General features: G+C 39.6%; 3 protein-coding genes across 6 annotated transcripts in view; 1 reads left to right on the top strand and 2 right to left on the bottom strand.

Annotated features, from left to right (window-relative positions):
- Nucleotides 1-573, bottom strand: part of pin1 (peptidylprolyl cis/trans isomerase, NIMA-interacting 1) — a 50,441-nt gene extending 49,868 nt beyond the window's left edge. Inside the window, exon 1 of one of the 2 annotated variants that reach the window (XM_088418598.1) lies at nt 71-573. In XM_088418598.1, the coding sequence (XP_088274724.1) occupies nt 71-128 (58 nt within the window). In that variant the 5' untranslated portion in view covers nt 129-573. The remainder of the gene's footprint in view (nt 1-70) is intronic. The other variant, XM_088418597.1, reaches the window with a different exon arrangement.
- On the top strand, nt 283-7,869 carry ubl5 (ubiquitin like protein 5). The gene is made up of 5 exons (XM_088418600.1): nt 283-438; nt 709-777; nt 967-1,050; nt 2,778-2,815; nt 7,621-7,869. The coding sequence occupies exons 2-5, from the start codon at nt 722-724 to the stop codon at nt 7,662-7,664; spliced, it is 222 nt and encodes a 73-aa protein (XP_088274726.1). The 5' UTR covers nt 283-438; nt 709-721; the 3' UTR covers nt 7,665-7,869.
- The window catches only part of vav1 (vav guanine nucleotide exchange factor 1), a 104,176-nt gene continuing 85,834 nt past the window's right edge, over nt 7,464-25,805 (bottom strand). For all 3 annotated transcript variants that reach the window (XM_088418583.1, XM_088418584.1, XM_088418585.1), the window contains 2 exons: nt 11,029-11,186; nt 7,464-10,944 (listed from right to left, as the gene is read on the bottom strand). In XM_088418583.1, the coding sequence (XP_088274709.1) occupies nt 10,891-10,944; nt 11,029-11,186 (212 nt within the window). In that variant the 3' untranslated portion in view covers nt 7,464-10,890. The remainder of the gene's footprint in view (nt 10,945-11,028; nt 11,187-25,805) is intronic.

The following is a 25,805-nucleotide window of genomic DNA, read 5'->3' as shown; positions in this document are numbered from 1 at the left end:
TGCACGTCAGATCGCGGAGCAAGCAAACTAGCGAATCGTCTTGGGCCTCTCGTGACACCTGTGTATTTACCTGAGTTGCGACTCATTCTCTTCTCCCAACCCCCTGGTAAAGGCTCCTCGTCAGCCATTGTGACAATCAATCCCGTTGTAGGTTTTCTTCCCGAAAATGAACAAATTCGAAGGAAGTGGCAGTGCGGGTATATGGTTACAACACTTTGCGACAATCACCGAAACTTTTACGGCTCACGTGTTGCTTTACCCTTTGACCCCGTCCTCCGGTTGAGGCATCTCTGCTACTGGCCGATGCGAGTTGTCGATCATTTTGTGAACAGTTTTGATTGGTTTAAACTTCCCAAAGTCGCTTTTTACCAGGAAACTTGTCCATAGCAGTAGCATCAAAAAGCTTATTTTTTTTACTCATCGACTGCGGATTTTGAGGTAATAGCGACTACTTCACTCACACGAGTTGTAATTTAAACTGAATAAATACATTGTTGTATTAACTGGCATTTTAATCCCACGTTTGCCCACTATGAAACGTTTTCGTAAATATAAGCCATGACTGAATAGCGTGTTAGCTTGCGGTTTCCAATAGATTTGCAAATCAGGATGTTAATAGTTTTACCTCAACGTGCTAATTGCTTAAAAATAAACTCACAATATAAAGGCGCGATGCCTTAATATGTCGTTACACGTTTGCTTTGACAGATAAAACGACAAGATGATCGAGGTGGTCTGCAACGATCGTCTAGGGAAGAAAGTCCGCGTGAAGTGCAAGTATCCTTCGCGTCAAATCGGCCGAATGCTGTAGTATTGAATGACGTCACCGTTTTTCCAATTCACACCTATTTAGCGGTTCTAAAAAAAAAACGTAAAGGTAAACTAAGAACTGATTCAATTTCGATAAGGGTCTTTCCGTATAATGTGACGTCACGCTTGCAGTTCCTCAACAAGTCAACCTTGCAGTTCTGAGGACACCATCGGAGATTTGAAGAAACTCATCGCAGCCCAGACGGGGACGCGGCATGACAAAATAGTCTTGAAGAAATGGTAAGCAAATGCCATGAATTTTTCATTTTTATTTAAGCCCACCAAGAGGTGGTCAAAGTACTTGACATCCCGTACACAGAACAGAAGATTATGAGGCTCTCTCTCTCTCTCTCTCTCTCTCTCTCTCTCTCTCTCTCTCTCTCTCTCTCTCTCTCTCTCTATATATATATATATATATATATATATATATATATATATATATATATATATACTCATTCCATCCCTAAAACAATTTTTCGCGTTTTAAAGAGTCCAGACATTCAGTCTCAGGTATTTTTATAGATTTACTTTTTTCAAAACTTAAGTGTTTCGCTAAAGGATGCTCTAAAAAGAGCTAGTAAATTAAACATTAAGTACTAAATTAATCAATGAATTAAGGTTGCTAAATGTACTAAAAAAAACAAACAAAAAAACACTGAAGTAATTGATTACTTATTTTAGCTACTAAGGAACAAAAGTAATTGATTACTTCGGGTACTAAAAGTACTATTTTTTTTTTTTTTAGCTACTAAAGTCATTAATTGTTTTAGGTTAAAATCCTAAAGTAATCAGTGAAAACTGGTTACTTAACTCATTCAATCCCAAAGAAGTATTTATACGTATTTATATGACCATATATTCAATCTCAGGTACTAATATACCGGTATAAGTTTATTGTTAGAGCCTCAAAACAGATTTCCATATAAATCAGAGGTGTCAAACTTGTTTTAGCTTGTGGGCCGCATTGTGGAAAATCTATTCCAAGTGGGCCAGACCAATAAAATCATGGCATAGGAGCCATTGCTTATTTGAGTGATTATTGCATAAGTGGTCACTAGGTGGCGGTAGAGGCCGGTGGAGTAAGTTTAGAGTAGGCAATTAGTAGCATATTTAAAGATAGGCGTGGGGGCAGCACAAGTGATGGGTGACGGGAAGACAATATGGTTTTTACATCTAACACCATTGCTAACGCTATTGTTAATGCTCATTGATCCCGCTGAACATTACTTCCGACTCCGGATGCTCGATGCTACACTATAACTTGTAAATAAACTAGAAAAGTCGCCAACAATAATCCTGGATCCAAGGTCCAAGGTGGATCCTCATCATTGAACCACTGCACATCAAAAACATCTCTGATCCCACACCCACCAGAGCAACTAAAAGGCCACTGGATTAGTCACTGTACATGGTATATATTTATGTAACTTTAAAACAACAACCTCAGATGTATTTTTATTTTTTTAATACAGTCTAAAATAGTACAAGCATGACAACACCATTAAAAAAAAATTAGCACATTTTTATACTTGACATCAGTGGTCCCCAACCCCCGGCCGGTCCGTGGATCAACTGGTACCGGGCCGCGTGGGCTGCACCAGAAAAAATGTTTTGGAGATGATTTAATTTAACGGTTCATACGTTTCTGCTTGATCACTTCGCACCGCCTCTGGCTGCTGTTGATATTACGTACATTGTGAGAAGGATGTTGTGGTTTTTCAAACATGATTTTTATACTTCATTGATGACTTAAGTATTTCTTTTAGCACCAGCTGTTTTAGACACCTTGAGACACTTAAAACAAATGAAAAAGATATGAAATCAGTACCTGAGATTGAATGTAAAAACGAAAAAAAATATGTGGCATTGAATGTGTTAAAATGTGCGGCCAGGTGAGTGTGGTGGATGTCGGTCGATGAATGTGCTTTTTGATTTTCCGTTAGATCACTTGGTGTTTCTTTGTGCAGGTACACTATATTCAAGGACCATGTGTCTCTGGGGGACTGTATCCTTTGCACGTCACGAAGCACTTTTTCTTCAGAGATTTGCATACTTGCTGGTTCTTTTATGTTGCATGTAAGATGCCATTCATTGTAAGGAAAATTTTAACATGTCACATTTTACATGATTAGTCCCTGAGTAACTATGATGTCATTTTCTGTTGACTGCCATTGGTAAAATGGCCACCCCCTCAGATGGATAAAAACGGCAGCAGTTTGTAGCATAATTCATATTGTACAAACAAAATATTAATCATAATACGGGAAAATGTGCAATTCCTGAAGAAATTGCGTGTGAAGGCGAAAACGCTGAAGGGAGATGCGTTGCATGGTGGAATGATGTGGAATGTTTGAATTGCTTGAATCTGTGAAGTATTCTGAATATTACAAAGTTGGAACGGTTTGAATAAGCCAAACAATGTAGAAGATACAAGGGAAAAACTGAACAAGTGGAATTGTGGGGAAATTTTGAAATGTGGGAAGAGGAAAATAGATACGCCCATGGAATAGAGGGAATTGGGGGAATTAATTAAACTTGGAATGGTGTAAATCGGATGAGTAATGGCGAAGAAGGAAGGTTACAAATTTTGGTGAGAACATTGGGAATGAGTGAGGAATTATGGGTTATAATATTAAAATAGTGATGAATTATTGGAATGGGTGAAGATTAGTAATGATGAAAATGTGAAAGGAATGAATTGAATGATGTGTATGTGAAATGGGGAAGCTTCAAATGTGAAATGATAAATATGCCATTGGGAATGAATTATGAATTATTATAGGTGAAAAATGTGGAATTATGGGAAATTATTCATATTTATGAATTTTTGGAACGATAGACATGGTCCTTAATGCGAAATGAATGAGTTAAATGTTGTGCATGTGTAATGGGAAAGCTCAAAATATAAAATGTTAAATTTTCTACTAGATATGAATATTAGAATATTGAAGTGAAAATATGGAATTATGGGAAATTATAAAATGTGTGAATTATTGGAATTATGGGAACGGTCCATGAGGTGTAATGAAAGAGTAAATTGTTACAAATGTGAAATGGGAAGGCTCAAAATGTGTAATGTTAAATCTCCTATATATATATATACAGTGGGCCCCCGGGTTACGAACTTAATCCGTTCAGCGGCTACGCTCGTATCTCGAATTGCTCGTATAGCGGGCAATCCAAACCCATGTTAATTCGTGAATGCGTGCAACGCGCGCAGGATCCTTAGGTAAAAACATCGCGCTGTATACATATATTAATATTGAGTGACATAATCTACTGCAATTGCATTAATTAACAAATACAATGGGATAATGACTTTTACCTTTGAAAAGACGTGACTTGAGCTGAGATAAGCTGTAGTCAATACAGTAAAGCAGATATGCTATTGGTCTTACAGTGTCACAGTAACTTTTTCAGTCAGGGTTTTCTCTACTTCCTTCCATCCCAACCAGCTGTGCCATCAAGCTAGATAAAGGCGTTCGGCCAATAGCATATCGGCACTTCTGTGATTGACGTGTGATGCCGGCCAATAGCATCTCCGTGAGTGAGACCGGGTGACCTTAATCGACCAATAGCATATTGGCGTCTGACTGATACTGACTGATACTTATTGGCACGTTTTTTTTAAACGGTTGGAATGTATTGACATCTTATTGATTAAAACACATTTAAGCCTGTGACGATTCTTTGTCCTGCAATCGGCACACTTAATTTTATGTCAGCTGTTTTTCTCGACGTGAATTGAGCTGAGTGGAGGATGTGTATGTGTTGTTTTAACTAGGCACCACACTTATAGATTGTTCGAGCATCAGTTCACTGGTGGTTTCAACTCAGAGTATTGCAACAATGGCGCTGCCCCAAAGCATGTCGGGAGATTGCCGACTAACATGATATGTATTTATGTCGAACAACCATTAGACGGTACTGTAATACCACCCGTAACAGGATGCAGAGATTAACGCTCAGAGACAACACAGAAACTTAGATAGGCTATTGCTCTTACAGTGTTACAGTATCTCTTTCAGTCAGGGTGCAAATCACGGAGATACTAAAACATCATCCTCTTATTTCTTCCTTTACCGCTGCTAGTAATTTTAGAAGCCATGTCTAACAGATAAAGTTTGCAAAGTCTTCAAAACATTCCGTTTTTCACTCATTTTCTCCCTTCCTTCCATCCTGTCCCATCAAGCTTGATAAAGGCGTTCGGCCAATAGCATATCGGCATTTCTGTGATTGACGTGTGACGCCGGCCAATAGCATCTCCGTAAGTGAGACCGGGTGACCTTAATCGACCAATAGCATATTGGCATCTCCTTGACTGACTGATAATTATTCGCACTTTTTTTTAAACGGTTGGAATGTATTGACAATTAATTAAAAAAAAAACACACATTTAAACCAATGACAATTCTTTGTCCTGCAATCGGCACATTTAATTTCATGTCGGCTGTTTTTCCCTTTAGCTGTACAAACACTACACTTAAATGGTAATTATATTTAGACACCATGAGTGAGACAGTCAGTGTGACGTTGTAAGACCAATAGCGTTCACGTTACTGCCACAAGTGTCTATTGGTGAACTCAGATGACGCACCTGCTGAAATTGTTGATGCAGTAAGGCGAGAACATTTCCACACACTCTATGACTCGATTGTCAGAATGCTCGTATGGCGAGAGGTTTGTTCGTAAGCGGAGGACAAAAATCTCCCTGATCCACGCTCGTAAGGCGAATTGTTTGTAAATCAGGGTGCTCGTAAGCCGGGGGCCGACTGTATATATATATATATATATATATATATATATATATATATATATACAGTGGTACCTCGGTACTCGACCATAATCCGTTCTGAGGTGGTGGTCGAGCACCGATTTGTTCGAACACCGAAACCAATTTTCCCATAAGAAATAATGGAAAGTATGTGTGCACAAGTAAATGTGCACAAGCAGTACATGATAGAGATAAATAAAGCATTATAAACCATTTTGTATAATTTACTTACGTTTTGGAGAGTAGTTGATGGCATACAGGAATGGATGTGGGGAGGACGGGAGGGAGTTACTCCTTCCATGATGACGCTAGCTAACTGCGACGCGAGGTCGGACACTCGTACACCACGTTCATATTTTGCTATAATTTCCTTCTTCGGTTCAATAGTGGTCCTCATTGTTTTCCTCTTTGCCTTCCCCTTATCACTGTCTTTCTTTGGATCCATTATTAAGGGCTAGAGCAACACGAAAAAGTTTAAATCCGGGAAGAAATACTCGAACAAACGTCTTACTCCGCTGGGGGTCTGAGTTGAACTGGCGCTTACCCGCTGGCCGAGAAGGGCCGAGGAGCGCGTTCGGGTCGGCTCGGCTCGGCTAGTCAAGAACCGAAAATCTGTTCGAGGTCCGATGCATTATCTACTTGAATTTTTTGGTTGAGCACCGATTTGGTCGAGTATAGAGGCGGTCGAGTTCCGAGGTACCACTGTGTATATATATATATATATATATATATATATATATATATATATATATATATATATATATATATGGGAGATTTAACATTACACATTTTGAGCTTTTCCCATTTCACATTTGTAACAATTTACTCTTTCTATCAGCTCATGCATGACACGGTAATGCTGATATGCTATTGCTCTTACAATGTCACAGTCACTGTCTCAGTCACGGTGTCATTCACGGTCTCACTCACGGAGATGCTATTGGCCGGCGTCACGCCAATCACAGAAATGCCGATATGCTATTGGCCGAACGCCTTTATCTAGCTTGATGGCACAGCTGGTCGGGACGGAAGGAAGGAGAGAAAATGAGTCAAAAATGGAAGGAAGGAATGTTGTGAAGACTTTGCAAACTTTATCTGTTAGACACGGCTTCTAAAATTGCTAGTGGCGGTAAAGGAAGAAGTAAGAGGATGATGACAATAGAAACGAAGCAGGAGATAATAAAAAAAAAATACGAAGGAGGCGCACGCATGGCTCGTGAGTAACCGCAGTAACCGCTCGGCAATCTTCGAAGGGCAAGACTTTCCTCTCCCTCGACTTTCCTTGACCTCGATCGACAACAAAATTGAGAGGCTTCTTCTATTATGGATTAAAGAGAAGGAAATCGCCGGTGATATGTTCTAGTTTTGAGAAAAGTTCCCGTTTAAGAAAATAAATCAATAAATTCTGCGGGTTGGTCTCTGCTCCCCTCCGCCTCCACCCAGCTCAAGTCACGTCGCCCCAAAGGTAAATGTCATTTTTCCTTTGTATATTTATGTTATTTAATTTAACTGTACAGTAGGTTATGTTACTCATTTTTAATATGTGTATAAAGTGGTGATGTTTTTACCTAAGGTTTTTGCATGCGTTGCACGCATTCACTAATTAACATAGGTTTGGATTGCCCGTCATACGAGCAGTTCAAGTTACGAGCGTAGCCGCTGAACGGATTACGTTCGTAAAACGGGGGCGCACTGTGATATATATATATATATATATATATATATATATATATATATATATATATATATATATATATCGTTAAAGAAATAAAGAACTTGTGATATTATTTTACTCCTAGTGCATTGGAAATGTATGAAATTTCCAGAGCATCGTTACATAAAAGTGCAATCTGGAGGACGAAAAATACAGTACAGTATATCAAAAGTGCTCCATGAGGCTTTATTTCTTTTTACTGCTGAAAATAGTACTCTCACTATAAAGTATATCAGCTGACATTGCGCCGACCCCGCAGGTTTATATAGATCCGCTAGTGGAAGCAATATGAACATGTTTTACTTAACTATGAGGTTTCCAGACGAGATCCACGACGGCATGAACCTGGAGTTGTACTACCAGTGAAAGAAAGACACAATCTGTCAGGAAATTACATCATGAGAATTTACCAGGACAAAAAAAAAGTAAAAAAAGAAAAGTTAGCCCCATCATTTTATGTTTTTGTTGTTTTTTTAATGAATATATCTTGGAAATAAAAAGGTTATTGTGTAATCATTGTGTAAAGAAAAGTGATTTGCTTGAAATAAAGTTGTGGAAGTGAGCACGTCAATTATCTGTGACTCATTCAATCCCCAAGACGTATTTATACATAAGAGTCTTGGACATGCAATCCTGGGTGCTTTATATATATATATATGGGAAATAGCTGGCAGTGAATGAGTCAACACCTGTGTGAAGGAAATCATATATTCGGTGGTTATCATTATGTGCGTATTTCTTGTCTAGAATAGTGTGCATTGATATCTATGTATGCAGTCCTAGTTCATCTCGCCCCAGTCCTTAGATAAAGGTGTTGACGCAGGAAAGTGTGAGCTGGGACCTTGGTCCAGCTGTTGGTGGCGCCCGACTGGCTCTTTTTGTTATGTCTTGTAATGTGCAGTGCTTTGCTGAATTAATAAAAACCAGGCAGGGGCGCTTGGGCAGTTGAATTAGCGTTGGAGAACGTACAAGTTCATTTGTCCAAGCTTTTTCCCTATCCATGGCATAGAAAAGTCAATCTTGGCTGGTCTGAGTTACTCTTTTTGCTGCTTAGCAGCTAGGCTTGTCCTAGTCTTCTTTTAGAGATTTCTCTGACAACTCGTCATTTTTTTTCGGTCTTCTTTTATTATTTGAACAAAAAAGAACAAAACAAATCTGTCTTTTGTATTGAAGGATTTAAAGAAGATGACATCCATACAGATGCTTTATAAAATAATGATTAGTAAGGATTATTATGATTGCTCTCCTGGAACATAAACACATTGTGGAGCGTCTATGTGCATGGCTCTTCAAGAAATGATTTGAACACGCGACACGGCAAAACCAACATCTAGTGGAGCTCCAGCAGAGCGCAAACATGGACATGCAAATTAAATTATGGTCAACAACGAGACATAAAAGTCGTTACATAAGATCAGTGGTCATTTTACCTCAGGAAAGTGTTGGGTCCCCGGGACTCGCAATACTAAAAAAATACGGGTCCCGACAGAAATACTATATATGGAGTCCCAAATAATGCGCAGTAAAAAAAACAATTAGGAGCAGGAATCTTTGTCTCACGATTGGATTTTGATTTTGGCGTCTCCAATTCAATATTCAATTCAGAATCAATTTTCCAGGTAAAATGATTCAATTCAAGCAAAAATTGTTTCTGCTTCAATCTATTGATGTGCAAAGAATCAACTTTGGTCTGCTTTGCAAGACAAAAAAAGGGAAAGTGTTTTTTTTTTGTTTTTTTTACTTTTGTAAGTTTTGATTCATAATTAACATGCCTTTTTCCCCCCAAATCTACTCTTTGAAGTTAGCTCTAAATTTTGTAACTTTTACATGATAAAATAAGATTAAACCAAAATTAATAATGCTGCCCAATTATTAATATTTCTCAGTGCATTTATGACAAACAAGATGATAATAAACCTTTTCAAGTGAGCTTTAAATTGTATGTGCAAAGCATTCAACGTGTGCTAGTTTGTTAATCTCTGAGCATATCGGGTGAATTTTCAGTCACAATTACAGTGGACCCCCATGTTACAGCGTCCCTGGCTTAAGTTTTTTCCATGTTGCGATGTGGAATACTGAGTTTTTTTTGTCCCCCCTTTTATGGTAATTTCCCAGCTTTGCGACAAAAACAACTCATGAACCTAGGAGGTTGGCTGTATTTGTGTTGTTTTGCCCCCTTCTGCTGGCGTTTTTAGGTAATTGCGCTTATTTACTATTGCAGTCTAACTGCTTCCATGCAACTCCTGACTACAATGCTGGTCTGATATTGGTCGGCGTCTCCTCGCGGAAATGGTGGTCTGCTATTGGTCGGCCTCACTCGTTTCAAAATGGCGGAATCGTAAAGCTTTGTTCTATCGCGAGTGATTACAAAACCGTATTTATAGTGCATTTTACTGCTTGATTAAAACTTGAAAGGGTTAGCTATGGGTCCCAAGATTGCTAGTGATGTTAATGAGAGAAGTAAGATGATGATTTATATGGAAACAAAACTGAAGATAATCAAGTAACATGAAGCTAGCCTAGCCTAAGCTGCCCTTACTAGGGAATATGAGCATAGCAAGCGCCACTCAAAGGTAAATAAATCCTTTATACATTTTTTATTTATGATGTTTTCTGATCGTATACATGTATATTATATTTACGTAACACTTACTATACTATTACGGTATCAATTTTTAATATCTGACTATTTTGATGTTTTTACCTGGGGTTCTAAACGCATTAGCTATTTAACAGGTTTGGATTGCCCGCTGTACGGTGAATTCGCCTTACGAGCCCAACCGCAGAACGTATTAATCTCGTAACATGGGGGATCACTGTATAACATTAATTATTTTGAATGTTTAAGTAGGCATGGGAGGATAACAGAATCTGATGTTATGACAACCTAGAGCAAAAACATCATGGTATTGAAATGACAGCTGTAAAACTCTTTTGGTAAATAGCAGTTTTTGTAGATTTTATAAACAGTTTTGTTTATAGTATGAATGCACAACAATATTTTGAAAGATGACTGATTTGAAATCAACTGCCATCGAGTGTTAGTATTTTATTTCAAATCAATCGTTAAAGCTATAAATAGCACAATGTGGATTCTGTCATTTCACGTCAATGAGAGTATCATTTTTGAAATCCGAAAAACTCCCAGACTGACGACTTTGTATGTTTGAATGGGGGGTTCAATTGCTTTGCCTTCTTGACCCACACTCTAACTCGATATACTGCTAGCGTCCTACGTCAAACGAGATCAAAAACGCTGTGTGAAAGTAGCATGATTATGTAATTTACAGTGGTAACTCAAGCCAACAAACCAGGATGTGAATGTGAGAACGTGATTGGCTAAGGTAGTTTAATAATATGAGTCACAGAGAGCAAGCTCCCACTGCTAATTGAAATTGCCTTGTGTGAACCAAGTGTTTCACAACTTCCCTACAAAAAAAAAAACGTTGATTTGAAAGTGGTAAAAATTCCCGTGGCAAAAATTATGTGTCGAGGTCGCAGGGACACAGGAAAAATGGAGCACTGAAAGAGTCATAAAAAGCCAGTCATTCAAGTGACGAGAGAACATTGAATTAAAGTCCCGGCCCGCAGGTCAGCTGTAGTCCGAGAAGTCCTCATCCACGTAGTTGGCAGGGAAGAAGCCCACCTTGGTTGGAGGTAACATCTCTAAGTACCTTCGAGCCCGCCAGAGTTTTTTTTTTTGGGGGGGGGGGGGTTGGGAGGCACTCACCTTGCCGTAGACCTCGCCTTTCCACCAGCCACTTTGGCCCTTCCTGGACAGGATCCTTATGGTGTCTCCTTCTCGCAGCGACAGCTCCGAGCGATCACGGGCCGAAAAGTCATACCTGGCCCTGGCCATGCCCAAGGTACGCGTGCCACCAACGCTATCTGCAGAGATGGCATATGATATGACCACGTTGTTTCTAATTTTTTTTTAATCCCAAAGACATATTTTTACTTTGTTTTACGCTCATTATCGAAACATCGTACTATTCGGTGGAGGGCATTAGGCGTGGCCAATGGCTTTTCAGACATTATTTAAGGGATATCACTTCAAGGAGCTCAGCAGAGTACATAAAAATGCTAAGAAATTGCTATGGTTTTTGCTGCCACTAGGTGGCACTCGTACTATGATAAAAAATAGGCTTGTAGGTGTTTTTCACATTGGACACCCATCCCGGATACGAAGTTTTGCAAATATCAGATCATCTAGGTCCAATTACAGCAACTTTTGCCGTTTTGGCGAGAAATCTGACTTTGAGTTGACATACAGGCCACGCCCTTTATTGAAAAGTCATAAAAGTTGAGAACCTTAATGTTCCAATGTGTCATAGCTTTTCTGACCATTTTTGAGTTCATTTAGTCAAACAGGCATTTCACAGTACATAAAAGTCTAAAAAAATGAGATTTTTGTACGCCACTAGGTGGCGCTGTAAATGATTTGGAAATTTATCACATAGCTGTATAAGGGCATGAGTTTTAAAGTCCCTGAAGAGTTTCACATGGTTTGAAGCTGAAACAGCTGAGTTATTTAGGTTTTTGTCACTCTTGGCAAAGGAAATATTCAAAATAATTTGAAGCTCCGCCCACATCTTACAAGTCATCTTCACAATTTTTGGCATATTTGTGCCGCTATATCTGCTTATAGTCCATGCCAACATAGAAGGTAATCGGGTGAACCGTTTAAGAGAAAAATGCACTAGTTTTAGACCAGCTAATGTCTAAGAATGGGGCAAAATTGCACATTAAAAAAATTCATAACTATTTTTCTGTACATCCCAGCACATCACTCCTATTGACTTTTTTGTAGGTCTTACAATCCTACATATGCCTAAAAAAAATTCATGACTGTAGGTCAAAGCGAACAGGGTTGACTGCAATCTTTCGACTAATGACATTTTTTGCAGCCACTAGGTGGCGCTAGCATTAAACTGGAATAAAAGTTTGCTGATGTCTTCAGGAATGGATTTTTATCCAATGTGTGAAATTGTGAGAAGATCAGATCATCTGGGTCAAATTACAGCAACTTTTACTGGACAGATAAAGTTTCGGAATGAAAATGGTGGTAGAGGCCACGCCCATTATCGAAACTTCGTAAAATTTGGTAAAGGTCAGCAGGGCTGTCTAGAGGCTTTGCAGACCTAATTTCAGCGATATTACATCAAAGGGCTCAGCTAAACACATAAAAACGTTTAAAAAATGCTATATTTTTGGCTGCCACTAGGTGGCGCTCGCACTATAACAAAAAATACGTTGATAGGTGTATTCCGCATTGGAAACCCATCAAATATATGAAGTTTAGAAAAGATAAGACCATCTGGGACCAAACACAGCAACTTTGTTCGTTTTGGCGAGACATCAGACTGACATTTTTGTTTGCCACTAGATGGCCTTATAAGCAATTGAATATTTTTTTAAACACTTGTGTTAAGGGCTTAAGTCTTCATGTGTATGTGAAGTTTCAGATTTTTCCAAGCTTGGAAAGCTGAGTTATAAAGGTTTGTTTCACATGTGGCAAAGTAATCATCAAAGGCATAATATGAAGCCCCGCCCCCAACATATTTGATGGCGGATCATCACAAAAATTTGAACAATTGTGCCTCACAGTCAGATAAAACATCACAGCAAATTTGAAGTCAATCGGGTCAAGCGTTTGGGAGAAAAAAGGAGCAGTTCGGGACCTGCAAATGAGCAAAAACGGGCCAAAAGTGCACATTCAAAAATTCATAACTCTCTTTCTGTACATCTGAGCACATGGCTCGCGCTGACTTTTTTGTAGGGCTCGAGGTCCTACATAAGGCTACAAATTTTTGGAGCTCTAGGTCAAACGGGCCGGGAGTGAGAGGCTATTTTCCACTCATAAGGCCATTTTGGGGCCAATTACAGCCACTTTTTTCGTTTTGGCGAGTCATCTGACTTTGAGGTGGCGTACAGACTACGCCCATTATCGAAAAGTCGTAAAATTTTAAAACCTTAATATTCCATGTCTTATTGATATTCTGACCAATTTTCATTTGTTTTACTCAAACAGACTGAGCACAATACATGAAAGTGTAAAAAATGACATTTTAATCAACCACTAGGCGGCGCTAGTAGGTATTTAAAAAAAACTTTTGTTAAAGGTGTTAAAGACATAAGTTTCCATGTGTCTATGAAGTTTTAGATTTTTTTAAGCTAGTATATCAAAGTTATTAAGGTTTTTGTCCCTCTTGGCGAAGGAAAAATTGAACAAATAATTTGAAGCCACGCCCCTATCATATATGTCAGCGGATCTACACCAAATTTTGCCCACTTGTGCTCCTATGTGTGAATATGGACCACAGCAAATTTGAAGGCGATTGAGTAAAGCGTTTAGGAGAAACAAGGAGCAGTTTGGGACCTGCAAACGTGCAAAAATGGGCCAAAAATGCACATTCAAAAATTCATAACTCTTTTTCTGTACATCTGAGCACATGGCTCACGCTGACTTTTTTGTAGCTCTCTAGGTCCTACATATGCCTAAAAATTTTCGTAGCTCTAGGTCAAACGGGCCGGGACCAAGTACACTTTTTCGACCTTAGGTGGCGCTGCAGAGCCATTTTTTTTGCATTGTTTTAGGAAACACAAAAATCTCAAATTTTTCACCGGGCCCGACAAATGTGCAAATTTTGGTGACTTTTCGTGCATGTTTAGGCCCTCAAAAATGGAAAAGCGCTGCACAGTAAATAATAATAATAATAACTAGAGCTGCAAGCAGCTATAAAGGGCCCTCGCAGACCTGTGCACGTTGGGGTATGAACAGGTCGGGGTATGAACAAGGACTATGAATGATGAAAAATTAGTTGTAGATCCCTTCAGTGCAGGACTCTTACCAAATATGTAAAATTTAGACAAGGTGGGACAATGTGGGTGGAGTAACTGCAGCTTTTATTGTTCCAATTTTGTGACTTTCAATGCCATATAGGCCACACCCACTGTCGAAACATCGTAGTGATTTGTGGAGGGCATAAGGCATGGCCACTGGCTTTTCAGAAAACATTTAAGGGATATCAGTTCAAGGGGCTCAGCAGAGTACATAAAAATATTAAGGATTTGCTATATTTTTTGCTGCCACTAGGTGGCGCTCGTACTATGATAAAAATCAGACTTGTAGGTGTGTTTCACATTGGACTCCCATCCCATATACGAAGTTTAAAAAATACCAGCTCGTCTAGGTCCAATTACAGCAACTTTTACCGTTTTCGCGAGACATGGGATTTTGAGTTGGCATAGAGGAAACGGCCTTTATTGAAAAGTCATAAAAGTTGAGAACCTTAATGTTCCAATGTGTCATAGCTTTTCTGACCATTTTTTAGTTCATTTAGTCAAACAGGCATTTCACAGTACATAAAAGTATAAAAAATGAGATTTTTGTCCGCCACTGGGTGGCGCTGTAAATGATTTGAAAGTTTATCACATAGCTAAATTATTGCATTACTTTTAAAGGGCCAGGAAAGTTTCAGATGGTTTGAAGCTGTCATAGCTGAGTTATTAAGATTTTTGTCACTCTCGGCAAAGGAAGTATTAAACATAATTTGAAGCTCGGCCCGCATCTTTTATGTCAAGAGATCTTGACGATATTTGGCCTATGTGTGCCCCTCAGTTGGATAATGATTCATGCCAAAGTTGAAGGTAATGGGGTGAATCGTTTAAGAGAAAAAGACACTAGTTTGAGACCAGCTAACGTCTAACAATGGGACAAAACTGCACATTGAAAAAATTCATAACAATTTTTCTCTACATCCTAGCACATCACTTCTATTGACTTTTTTGTAGGTCTTGCAGTCCTTCATTTGCCTACAAAGTTTCATAGCTGTAGGTCAAACCAAACAGGATTGACTGTGATCTTTCGACTAATGACATTTTTTGCAGCCACTAGGTGGCGCTAGCTTTAAACTGGAATGTATTTTTGTTGATATGTTCAGGAGAATATTTTCATCCAATGTGTGAAATTGTGAGAAGATCAGATCATCTGGGTCAAATTACAGCAATTTTTACTGGACAGATAAAGCTTCTGAATGAAAATGGTCGTAGAGGCCTAGCCCATTATCGAAACTTCGTAAAATTTGGTGGAGGTCAGCAAGGCTGTCTAGAGGCTTTTCAGACTTAATTTCAGCGATATTACTTCAAAGGGCTCAGCTAAACACATAAAAACGTTTAAAAAATGCTATATTTTTGGCTGCCACTAGGTGGCACTCGCACTATAACAAAAAATACGTTGATAGGTGTATTCCGCATTGGAAACTCATTAAATATATGAAGTTTAGAAAAGATAAGACTATCTGGGACCAAACACAGCAACTTTGTTCGTTTTTGCGAGACATCAGACTGACATTTTTGTTTGCCACTAGATGGCCTTATAAACAATTGAAGATTTTTTTAAACACTTGTGTTAAGGGCTTAAGTTTCCATGTGTCTGTGAAGTTTCAGATTTTTCCAAGCTTGTAAAGCTGAGTTATAAAGGTTTGTTTCACATGTGGCAAAGTAATCATCAAAGGCATCATATAAAGCCCCGCCCCCAACATATTTGTTGGCGGATCGTCACAAAAATTTGAACAATTGTGCCTCACAGTCAGATAAAACATCACAGCAAATTTGAAGGCGATCAGGTCAAGCGTTTGGGAGAAAAAAGGAGCAGTTCGGGACCTGCAAATGAGCAAAAACGGGCCAAAAGTGCACATTCAAAAATTCATAACTCTCTTTCTGTACATCTGAGCACATGGCTCGCGCTGACTTTTTTGTAGGGCTCGAGATCCTACATAAGGCTACAAATTTTTGGAGCTCTAGGTCAAACGGGCCGGGAGTGAGAGGCTATTTTCCACTCATAAGGCCATTTTGGGGCCAATTACAGCCACTTTTTTCGTTTTGGCGAGTCATCTGACTTTGAGGTGGCGTGCAGACTACGCCCATTATCGAAAAGTCGTAAAATTTTAAAACCTTAATATTCCATGTCTTAATGATATTCTGACCAATTTTCATTTGTTTTACTCAAACTGACTGAGCACAATACATGAAAGTGTAAAAAATGACATTTTAATCAACCACTAGGCGGAGCTTGTAGGTATTTAAAAAACCTTTTTTTAAAGGTGTTAAAGACATAAGTTTCCATGTGTCTATGAAGTTTTAGATTTTTTTAAGCTAGTACATCAAAGTTATTAAGGTTTTTGTCCCTCTTGGCGAAGGAAAAATTGAACACATAATTTGAAGCCACGCCCCTATCATATATGTCAGCGGATCTGCACCAAATTTTGCCCACTTGTGCCCCTATGTGTGAATATGGACCACAGCAAATTTGAAGGCGATTGAGTAAAGCATTTAGGAGAAACAAGGAGCAGTTTGGGACCTGCAAACGTGCAAAAATGGGCCAAAAATGCACATTCAAAAATTCATAACTCTTTTTCTGTACATCTGAGCACATGGCTCACGCTGACTTTTTTGTAGGTCTCTAGGTCCTACATATGCCTAAAAATTTTCGTAGCTCTAGGTCAAACGGGCCGGGACCAGGTGCACTTTTTGGACCTTAGGTGGCGCTGCAGAGCCATTTTTTTTGCATTGTTTTGGGAAACACAAAAATATCCAATTTTTCACCGGGCCCGACAAATGTGCAAATTTTGGTGACTTTTCGTGCATGTTTAGGCCCTCAAAAATGGAAAAGCGCTGCACAGTAAATAATAATAATAAGAACTAGAGCTGCAAGCAGCTATAAAGGGCCCTCGCAGACCTGTGCACGTTGGGGTATGAACAGGTCGGGGTATGAACAAGGACTATGAACAATGAAATAGTAGTTGTAGATGACTTCAGTGCAGGACTCTTACCAAATATGTAAAATGTAGACAAGGTGGGACAATGTGGGTGGAGTTACTGCAGCTTTTATTGTTCCAATTTTGTGACTTTCAATGCCATATAGGCCACACCCACTGTGGAAACATCGTACTGATTTGTGGAGGGCATAAGGCATGGCCACTGGCTTTTCAGAAAACATTTAAGGGATATCACTTCAAGGGGCTCAGCAGAGTACATAAAAACATTAAGGATTTGCTAAATTTTTTGCTGCCACTAGGTGGCGCTCGTACTATGATAAAAAATAGGCTTGTAGGTGTGTTTCACATTGGACTCCCATCCCATATATGAAGTTTTGCAAACATCAGATCATCTAGGTCCAATTACAGCAACTTTCACCGTTTTGGGGAGACATTAGACTTTGAGTTTGCATAGAGGCCACGCCCTTTAATGAAAAGTCATAAAAGTTGAGAGCCTTAATGTTCCAATGTGTCATAGCTTTTCTGACCATTTTTTAGTTCATTTAGTCAAACAGGCATTTCACAGTACATAAAAGTATAAAAACTGAGATTTTTGTCCGCCACTGGGTGGCGCTGTAAATGATTTGAAAGTTTATCACATAGCTGTATTATTGCATGACTTTTAAAGTCCCAGGAAAGTTTCAGATGGTTTGAAGCTGTCATAGCTGAGTTATTAACATTTTTGTCACTCTTGGCGAAGGAAGTATCAAACATAATTTGAAGCTCCGCCCCCATCTTTTCTGTCAAGAGATCTTCACGATATTTGGACTATGTGTGCCCCTCAGTTGGATAATGATTCATGCCAAAGTTGAAGGTAATGGGGTGAATCGTTTAAGAGAAAAAGGCACTAGTTTGAGACCAGCTAATGTCTCAGAATGGGACAAAACTGCACATTAAAAAAATTCTTAACAATTTTTCTGTACATCCTAGCACATCACTTTTATTGACTTTTTTGTAGGTCTTGCAGTCCTTCATTTGCCTACAAAGTTTCATAGCTGTAGGTCAAACCAAACAGGATTGACTGTAATCTTTCGACTAATGACATTTTTTGCAGCCACTAGGTGGCGCTAGCTTTAAACTGGAATATATTTTTGTCGATATGTTCAGGAGAATATTTTCATCCAATGTGTGAAATTGTGAGAAGATCAGATCATCTGGGTCAAATTACAGCAACTTTTACTGGACAGATAAAGCTTCGGAATGAAAATGGTCGTAGAGGCCACGCCCATTATCGAAACTTCGTAAAATTTGGTGGAGGTCAGCAGGGCTGTCTAGAGGCTTTTCAGACCTAATTTCAGCGATATTACTTCAAAGGGCTCAGCTAAACACATAAAAACGTTTAAAAAATGCTCTATTTTTGGCTGCCACTAGGTGGCGCTCGCACTATAACAAAAAATACGTTGTTAGGTGTATTCCGCATTGGAAACCCATCAAATATATGAAGTTTAGAAAAGATAAGACCATCTGGGACCAAACACAGCAACTTTGTTCGTTTTGGCGAGACATCAGACTGACATTTTAGTTTGCCACTAGATGGCCTTATAAGCAATCGAATATTTTTTAAACACTTCTGTTAAGGGCTTGAGTCTCCATGTGTCTCTGAAGTTTCAGATTTTTCTAAGCTTGTAAAGCTGAGTTATAAAGGTTTGTTTCACATGTGGCAAAGTAATCATCAAAGGCATAATATAAAACCCCGCCCCCAACAAATTTGATGGCGGATCATCACAAAAATTTGAACAATTGTGCCTGACAGTCAGATAAAACATCACAGCAAATTTGAAGTCGATCGGGTCAAGCGTTTGGGAGAAAAAAGGAGCAGTTCGGGACCTGCAAATGAGCAAAAACGGGCTAAAGGTGCACATTCAAAAATTCATAACTCTCTTTCTGTACATCTGAGCATAGGGCTCGCGCTGACTTTTTTGTAGGGCTCAAGGTCCTACATAAGGCTACAAATTTTTGGAGCTCTAGGTCAAACGGGCCGGGAGTGAGAGGCTATTTTCCACTCATAAGGCCATTTTGGGGCCAATTACAGCCACTTTTTTCGTTTTGGCGAGTCATCTGACTTTGAGGTGGCGTGCAGACTACGCCCATTATCGAAAAGTCGTAAAATTTTAAAACCTTAATATTCCATGTCTTAATGATATTCTGACCAATTTTCATTTGTTTTACTCAAACAGACTGAGCACAATACATGAGAGTGTAAAAAATGACATTTTAATCAACCAGTAGGCGGCGCTAGTAGGTATTTAAAAAAACTTTTTTTAAAGGTGTTAAAGACATAAGTTTCCATGTGTCTATGAAGTTTTAGATTTTTTTAAGCTAGTACATCAAAGTTATTAAGGTTTTTGTCACTCTTGGCGAAGGAAAAATTGAACACATAATTTGAAGCCACGCCCCTATCATATATGTCAGCGGATCTGCACCAAATTTTGCCCAATTGTGCCCCTATGTGTGAATATGGACCACAGCAAATTTGAAGGCGATTGAATAAAGCGTTTGGGAGAAACAAGGAGCAGTTTGGGACCTGCAAACGTGCAAAAATGGGCCAAAAATGCACATTCAAAAATTCATAACTCTTTTTCTGTACATCTGAGCACATGGCTCGCGCTGACTTTTTTGTAGGTCTCTAGGTCCTACATATGCCTAAAAATTTTCATAGCTCTAGGTCAAACGGGCCGGGACCAGGTGCACTTTTTCGACCTTAGGTGGCGCTGCAGAGCCATTTTTTTTGCATTGTTTTGGGAAACACAAAAATATCCAATTTTTCACCGGGCCCGACAAATGTGCAAATTTTGGTGACTTTTCGTGCATGTTTAGGCCCTCAAAAATGGAAAAGCGCTGCACAGTAAATAATAATAATAATAATAATAATAATAATAATAATAATAATAATAATAATAATCCGGAGAAAAACAAGAGGGCTCTCGCAGCGGTAGCTGCTCGGGCCCTAACTAGAGCTGCAAGCAGCTATAAAGGGCCCTCGCAGTCCTGTGCACGTTGGGTATGAACAGGTCGGGGTATGAACAAGGACTATGAACGATGAAAAAGTAGTTGTAGATGACTTCAGTGCAGGACTCTTACCAAATATGTAAAATTTAGACAAGGTGGGAAAATGTGTGTGGAGTTACTGCAGCTTTTATTGTTCCAATTTTGTGACTTTCAATGCCATATAGGCCACACCCACTGTCGAAACATTGTACTCATATGTGGGGGGCATAAGGCATGGCCACTGGCTTTTCAGAAAACATTTTAAGGATATCACTTTAAGGGGCTCAGCAGAGTACATAAAAAATTAAGGATTTGCTATTTTTTTTGCTGCCACTAGGTGGCGCTCGTACTATGATAAAAAATAGGCTTGTAGGTGTGTTTCACATTGGACTCCCATCCCATATATGAAGTTTTGCAAACATCAGATCATCTAGGTCCAATTACAGCAACTTTCACCGTTTTGGGGAGACATTAGACTTTGAGTTTGCATAGAGGCCACGCCCTTTAATGAAAAGTCATAAAAGTTGAGAACCTTAATGTTCCAATGTGTCATAGCTTTTCTGACCATTTTTTAGTTCATTTAGTCAAACAGGCATTTCACAGTACATAAAAGTATAAAAAATGAGATTTTTGTCCGCCACTGGGTGGCGCTGTAAATGATTTGAAAGTTTATCACATAGCTGTATTATTGCATGACTTTTAAAGTCCCAGGAAAGTTTCAGATGGTTTGAAGCTGTCATAGCTGAGTTATTAACATTTTTGTCACTCTTGGCGAAGGAAGTATCAAACATAATTTGAAGCTCCGCCCCCATCTTTTCTGTCAAGAGATCTTCACGATATTTGGACTATGTGTGCCCCTCAGTTGGATAATGATTCATGCCAAAGTTGAAGGTAATGGGGTGAATCGTTTAAGAGAAAAAGGCACTAGTTTGAGACCAGCTAATGTCTAAGAATGGGACAAAACTGCACATTAAAAAAATTCTTAACAATTTTTCTGTACATCCTAGCACATCACTTTTATTGACTTTTTTGTAGGTCTTGCAGTCCTTCATTTGCCTACAAAGTTTCATAGCTGTAGGTCAAACCAAACAGGATTGACTGTAATCTTTCGACTAATGACATTTTTTGCAGCCACTAGGTGGCGCTAGCTTTAAACTGGAATATATTTTTGTCGATATGTTCAGGAGAATATTTTCATCCAATGTGTGAAATTGTGAGAAGATCAGATCATCTGGGTCAAATTAGAGCAACTTTTACTGGACAGATAAAGCTTCGGAATGAAAATGGTCGTAGAGGCCACGCCCATTATCGAAACTTCGTAAAATTTGGTGGAGGTCAGCAGGGCTGTCTAGAGGCTTTTCAGACCTAATTTCAGCGATATTACATCAAAGGGCTCAGCTAAACACATAAAAACGTTTAAAAAATGCTCTATTTTTGGCTGCCACTAGGTGGCGCTCGCACTATAACAAAAAATACGTTGTTAGGTGTATTCCGCATTGGAAACCCATCAAATATATGAAGTTTAGAAAAGATAAGACCATCTGGGACCAAACACAGCAACTTTGTTCGTTTTGGCGAGACATCAGACTGACATTTTTGTTTGCCACTAGATGGCCTTATAAGCAATTGAATATTTTTTTAAACACTTGTGTTAAGGGCTTGAGTCTCCATGTGTCTGTGAAGTTTCAGATTTTTCTAAGCTTGTAAAGCTGAGTAATAAAGGTTTGTTTCACATGTGGCAAAGTAATCATCAAAGGCATAATATAAAGCCCCGCCCCCAACATATTTGATGGCGGATCATCACAAAAATTTGAACAATTGTGCCTGACAGTCAGATAAAACATCACAGCAAATTTGAAGTCGATCGGGTCAAGCGTTTGGGAGAAAAAAGGAGCAGTTCGGGACCTGCAAATGAGCAAAAACGGACCAAAAGTGCACATTCAAAAATTCATAACTCTCTTTCTGTACATCTGAGCATAGGGCTCGCGCTGACTTTTTTGTAGGGCTCGAGGTCCTACATAAGGCTACAAATTTTTGGAGCTCTAGGTCAAACGGGCCGGGAGTGAGAGGCTATTTTCCACTCATAAGGCCATTTTGGGGCCAATTACAGCCACTTTTTTCGTTTTGGCGAGTCATCTGACTTTGAGGTGGCGTGCAGACTACGCCCATTATCGAAAAGTCGTAAAATTTTAAAACCTTAATATTCTATGTCTTAATGATATTTTGACCAATTTTCATTTGTTTTACTCAAACAGACTGAGCACAATACATGAGAGTGTAAAAAATGACATTTTAATCAACCACTAGGCGGCGCTAGTAGGTATTTAAAAAAACTTTTTTTAAAGGTGTTAAAGACATAAGTTTCCATGTGTCTATGAAGTTTTAGATTTTTTTAAGCTAGTACATCAAAGTTATTAAGGTTTTTGTCACTCTTGGCGAAGGAAAAATTGAACACATAATTTGAAGCCACGCCCCTATCATATATGTCAGCGGATCTGCACCAAATTTTGCCCAATTGTGCCCCTATGTGTGAATATGGACCACAGCAAATTTGAAGGCGATTGAGTAAAGCGTTTGGGAGAAACAAGGAGCAGTTTGGGACCTGCAAACGTGCAAAAATGGGCCAAAAATGCACATTCAAAAATTCATAACTCTTTTTCTGTACATCTGAGCACATGGCTCACGCTGACTTTTTTGTAGGTCTCTAGGTCCTACATATGCCTAAAAATTTTCATAGCTCTAGGTCAAACGGGCCGGGACCAGGTGCACTTTTTCGACCTTAGGTGGCGCTGCAGAGCCATTTTTTTTGCATTGTTTTGGGAAACACAAAAATATCCAATTTTTCACCGGGCCCGACAAATGTGCAAATTTTGGTGACTTTTCGTGCATGTTTAGGCCCTCAAAAATGGAAAAGCGCTGCACAGTAAATAATAATAATAATAATAATAATAATAATAATAATCTGGAGAAAAACAAGAGGGCTCTCGCAGCGGTAGCTGCTCGGGCCCTAATAATCCGGAGAAAAACAAGAGGGCTCTCGCAGCGGTAGCTGCTCGGGCCCTAATAATAATAATAATCCGGAGAAAAACAAGAGGGCTCTCGCAGCGGTAGCTGCTCGGGCCCTAATAATCCGGAGAAAAACAAGAGGGCTCTCGCAGCGGTAGCTGCTCGGGCCCTAATAATAATAATAATAATAATAATCTGGAGAAAAACAAGAGGGCTCTCGCAGCGGTAGCTGCTCGGGCCCTAATAATAATCCGGTGAAAAACAAGAGGGCTCTCGCAGCGGTAGCTGCTCGGGCCCTAATAATCCGGAGAAAAACAAGAGGGCTCTCGCAGCGGTAGCTGCTCGGGCCCTAATAATCTGGAGAAAAACAAGAGGGCTCTCGCAGCGGTAGCTGCTCGGGCCCTAATAATAATAATAAGAATAATAATCTGGAGAAAAACAAGAGGGCTCTCGCAGCGGTAGCTGCTCGGGCCCTAATAATAATAATCTGGAGAAAAACAAGAGGGCTCTCGCAGCGGTAGCTGCTCGGGCCCTAATAATCCGGAGAAAAACAAGAGGGCTCTCGCAGCGGTAGCTGCTCGGGCCCTAATAATCCGGAGAAAAACAAGAGGGCTCTCGCAGTGGTAGCTGCTCGGGCCCTAATAATCCGGAGAAAAACAAGAGGGCTCTCGCAGCGGTAGCTGCTCGGGCCCTAATAAGAATAATAATCCGGAGAAAAACAAGAGGGCTCTCGCAGCGGTAGCTGCTCGGGCCCTAATAATAATAATCCGGAGAAAAACAAGAGGGCTCTCGCAGCGGTAGCTGCTCGGGCCCTAATAATCCGGAGAAAAACAAGAGGGCTCTCGCAGCGGTAGCTGCTCGGGCCCTAATAATAATAATCTGGAGAAAAACAAGAGGGCTCTCGCAGCGGTAGCTGCTCGGGCCCTAATAATAATAATAATCCGGAGAAAAACAAGAGGGCTCTCGCAGCGGTAGCTGCTCGGGCCCTAATAATAATAACAATCCGGAGAAAAACAAGAGGGCTCTCGCAGCGGTAGCTGCTCGGGCCCTAATAATAATAATAATCCGGAGAAAAACAAGAGGGCTCTCGCAGCGGTAGCTGCTCGGGCCCTAATAATCTGGGGAGGAACAATAGGGACCTTGAAGTGGTTACTGCTCGGGCCCTAATAATAATAATCTGGGGAGGAACAATAGGGACCTCGCAGTGGTCACTGCTCGGGCCCTAATAATAATAATCCGGAGAGGAACAATAGGGACCTCGCAGCGGTCGCTGCTCGGGCCCTAATCATAATCCGGAGAGGAACAATAGGGACCTCGCAGCGGTCGCTGCTCGGGCCCTAATAATAATAATAATCTGGGGAGGAACAATAGGGACCTCGCAGTGGTCACTGCTCGGGCCCTAATAATAATAATAATAATAATAATAATCTGGGGAGGAACAATAGGGACCTCGTAGTGGTCACTGCTCCGGCCCTAATAATAATAATAATCTGGAGAAAAACAATAGGGACCTCGCAGTGGTCACAGCTCCGGCCCTAATAATCCGGAGAAAAACAAGAGGGCTCTCGCAGCGGTAGCTGCTCGGGCCCTAATAAATAAACAAATAGATTTATTTATAGACATATATTTTTTATTTATAGACAAATAAAAGGCCACCCTTTAAATATGACGTAAGCAGACGTGATTAAACATCGTTGTCACCTGTGACGCCAAGACACGTCAACGGCGTTTCAACCCGGTGTGAGTCAACTGGTAACACATTTCTTTCTTTCCTTGTAATCTGGGATTTATTCGCATATTTCGGTTGTATTGATTTGCGTTGGTTTTCGAACTGTGAAACAACTTTACTTTAGTGTTCACGTTCGTGCTGTTATGTTTATTCGGTAAGCACAAGGATGCCGTAGTGACGTGCAACATTTGTTCGGTACATGCAAGGACGCCCCAGCGACATTTAAAAGTACCTTGATTGTTTAGTTTGATTTGATGTGTGCCGCGCACTTTGAACGCTTCTTTTGTTTAGTTCTTCACTAATTTATCCTAAGTTTTGCCTGGCTGTCAAATTGCTCCCTGGAGCGGCAAGCATTCTGGGAGATGTAGTTGGTTATGTGACGCTACACAACCTTCCTTTTGAGTTGTCAAAAGACCAATATATTAAGTGGAACGTATCATTATTATTGTTTGTCTTATACATGTATGATATATTTAGCAATATATATTTTATACAAATGATAAATGTTTGGTTTGCAATTGTTTGAAAATGACTGCATGTGATAGTATGTTTAAATTGTTTAGGTTATCACCTAATACTCCTCTTGCTGCAGTTTCACCTGCTTCTTTCATCCATTTATGCATCAAAATAAAGAAAGAGAAACAAAAAAGGAAACAATGAAGAGTTGAGTCATTCCGAGCACACAGTGGTCAACCCTTTCCGTGGGGAAAATGGAACAATGTTTGTTCTTTAAGATTTCAAAGTCACAAATAGTTTTTCTTATACACGAGAGAAAGAAATGTTGAGATTCCATATCTTCGCCATAATCTAAAATCAGGGTTGAGTCTATTGGGAGTAAACACCTAAACGCTTTCACCATCTTGTAGATCCCACAAGAATTGATTCAAGATTCAAGAGATTTTTTGTCATGTATAGTTGTACCACACAATGACATTCTTATTCTGTTCACTTCCCCGAGCAGCAGAC

The sequence above is a fragment of the Hippichthys cyanospilos genome, chromosome 7, assembly GCF_059441005.1.
Source record: "Hippichthys cyanospilos isolate Australia breed blue-spotted pipefish chromosome 7, RoL_Hcya_1.0, whole genome shotgun sequence".
In the NCBI taxonomy this organism is placed as follows: domain Eukaryota; kingdom Metazoa; phylum Chordata; class Actinopteri; order Syngnathiformes; family Syngnathidae; genus Hippichthys; species Hippichthys cyanospilos.
This window is presented reverse-complemented; position numbering and strand designations above follow the sequence as displayed.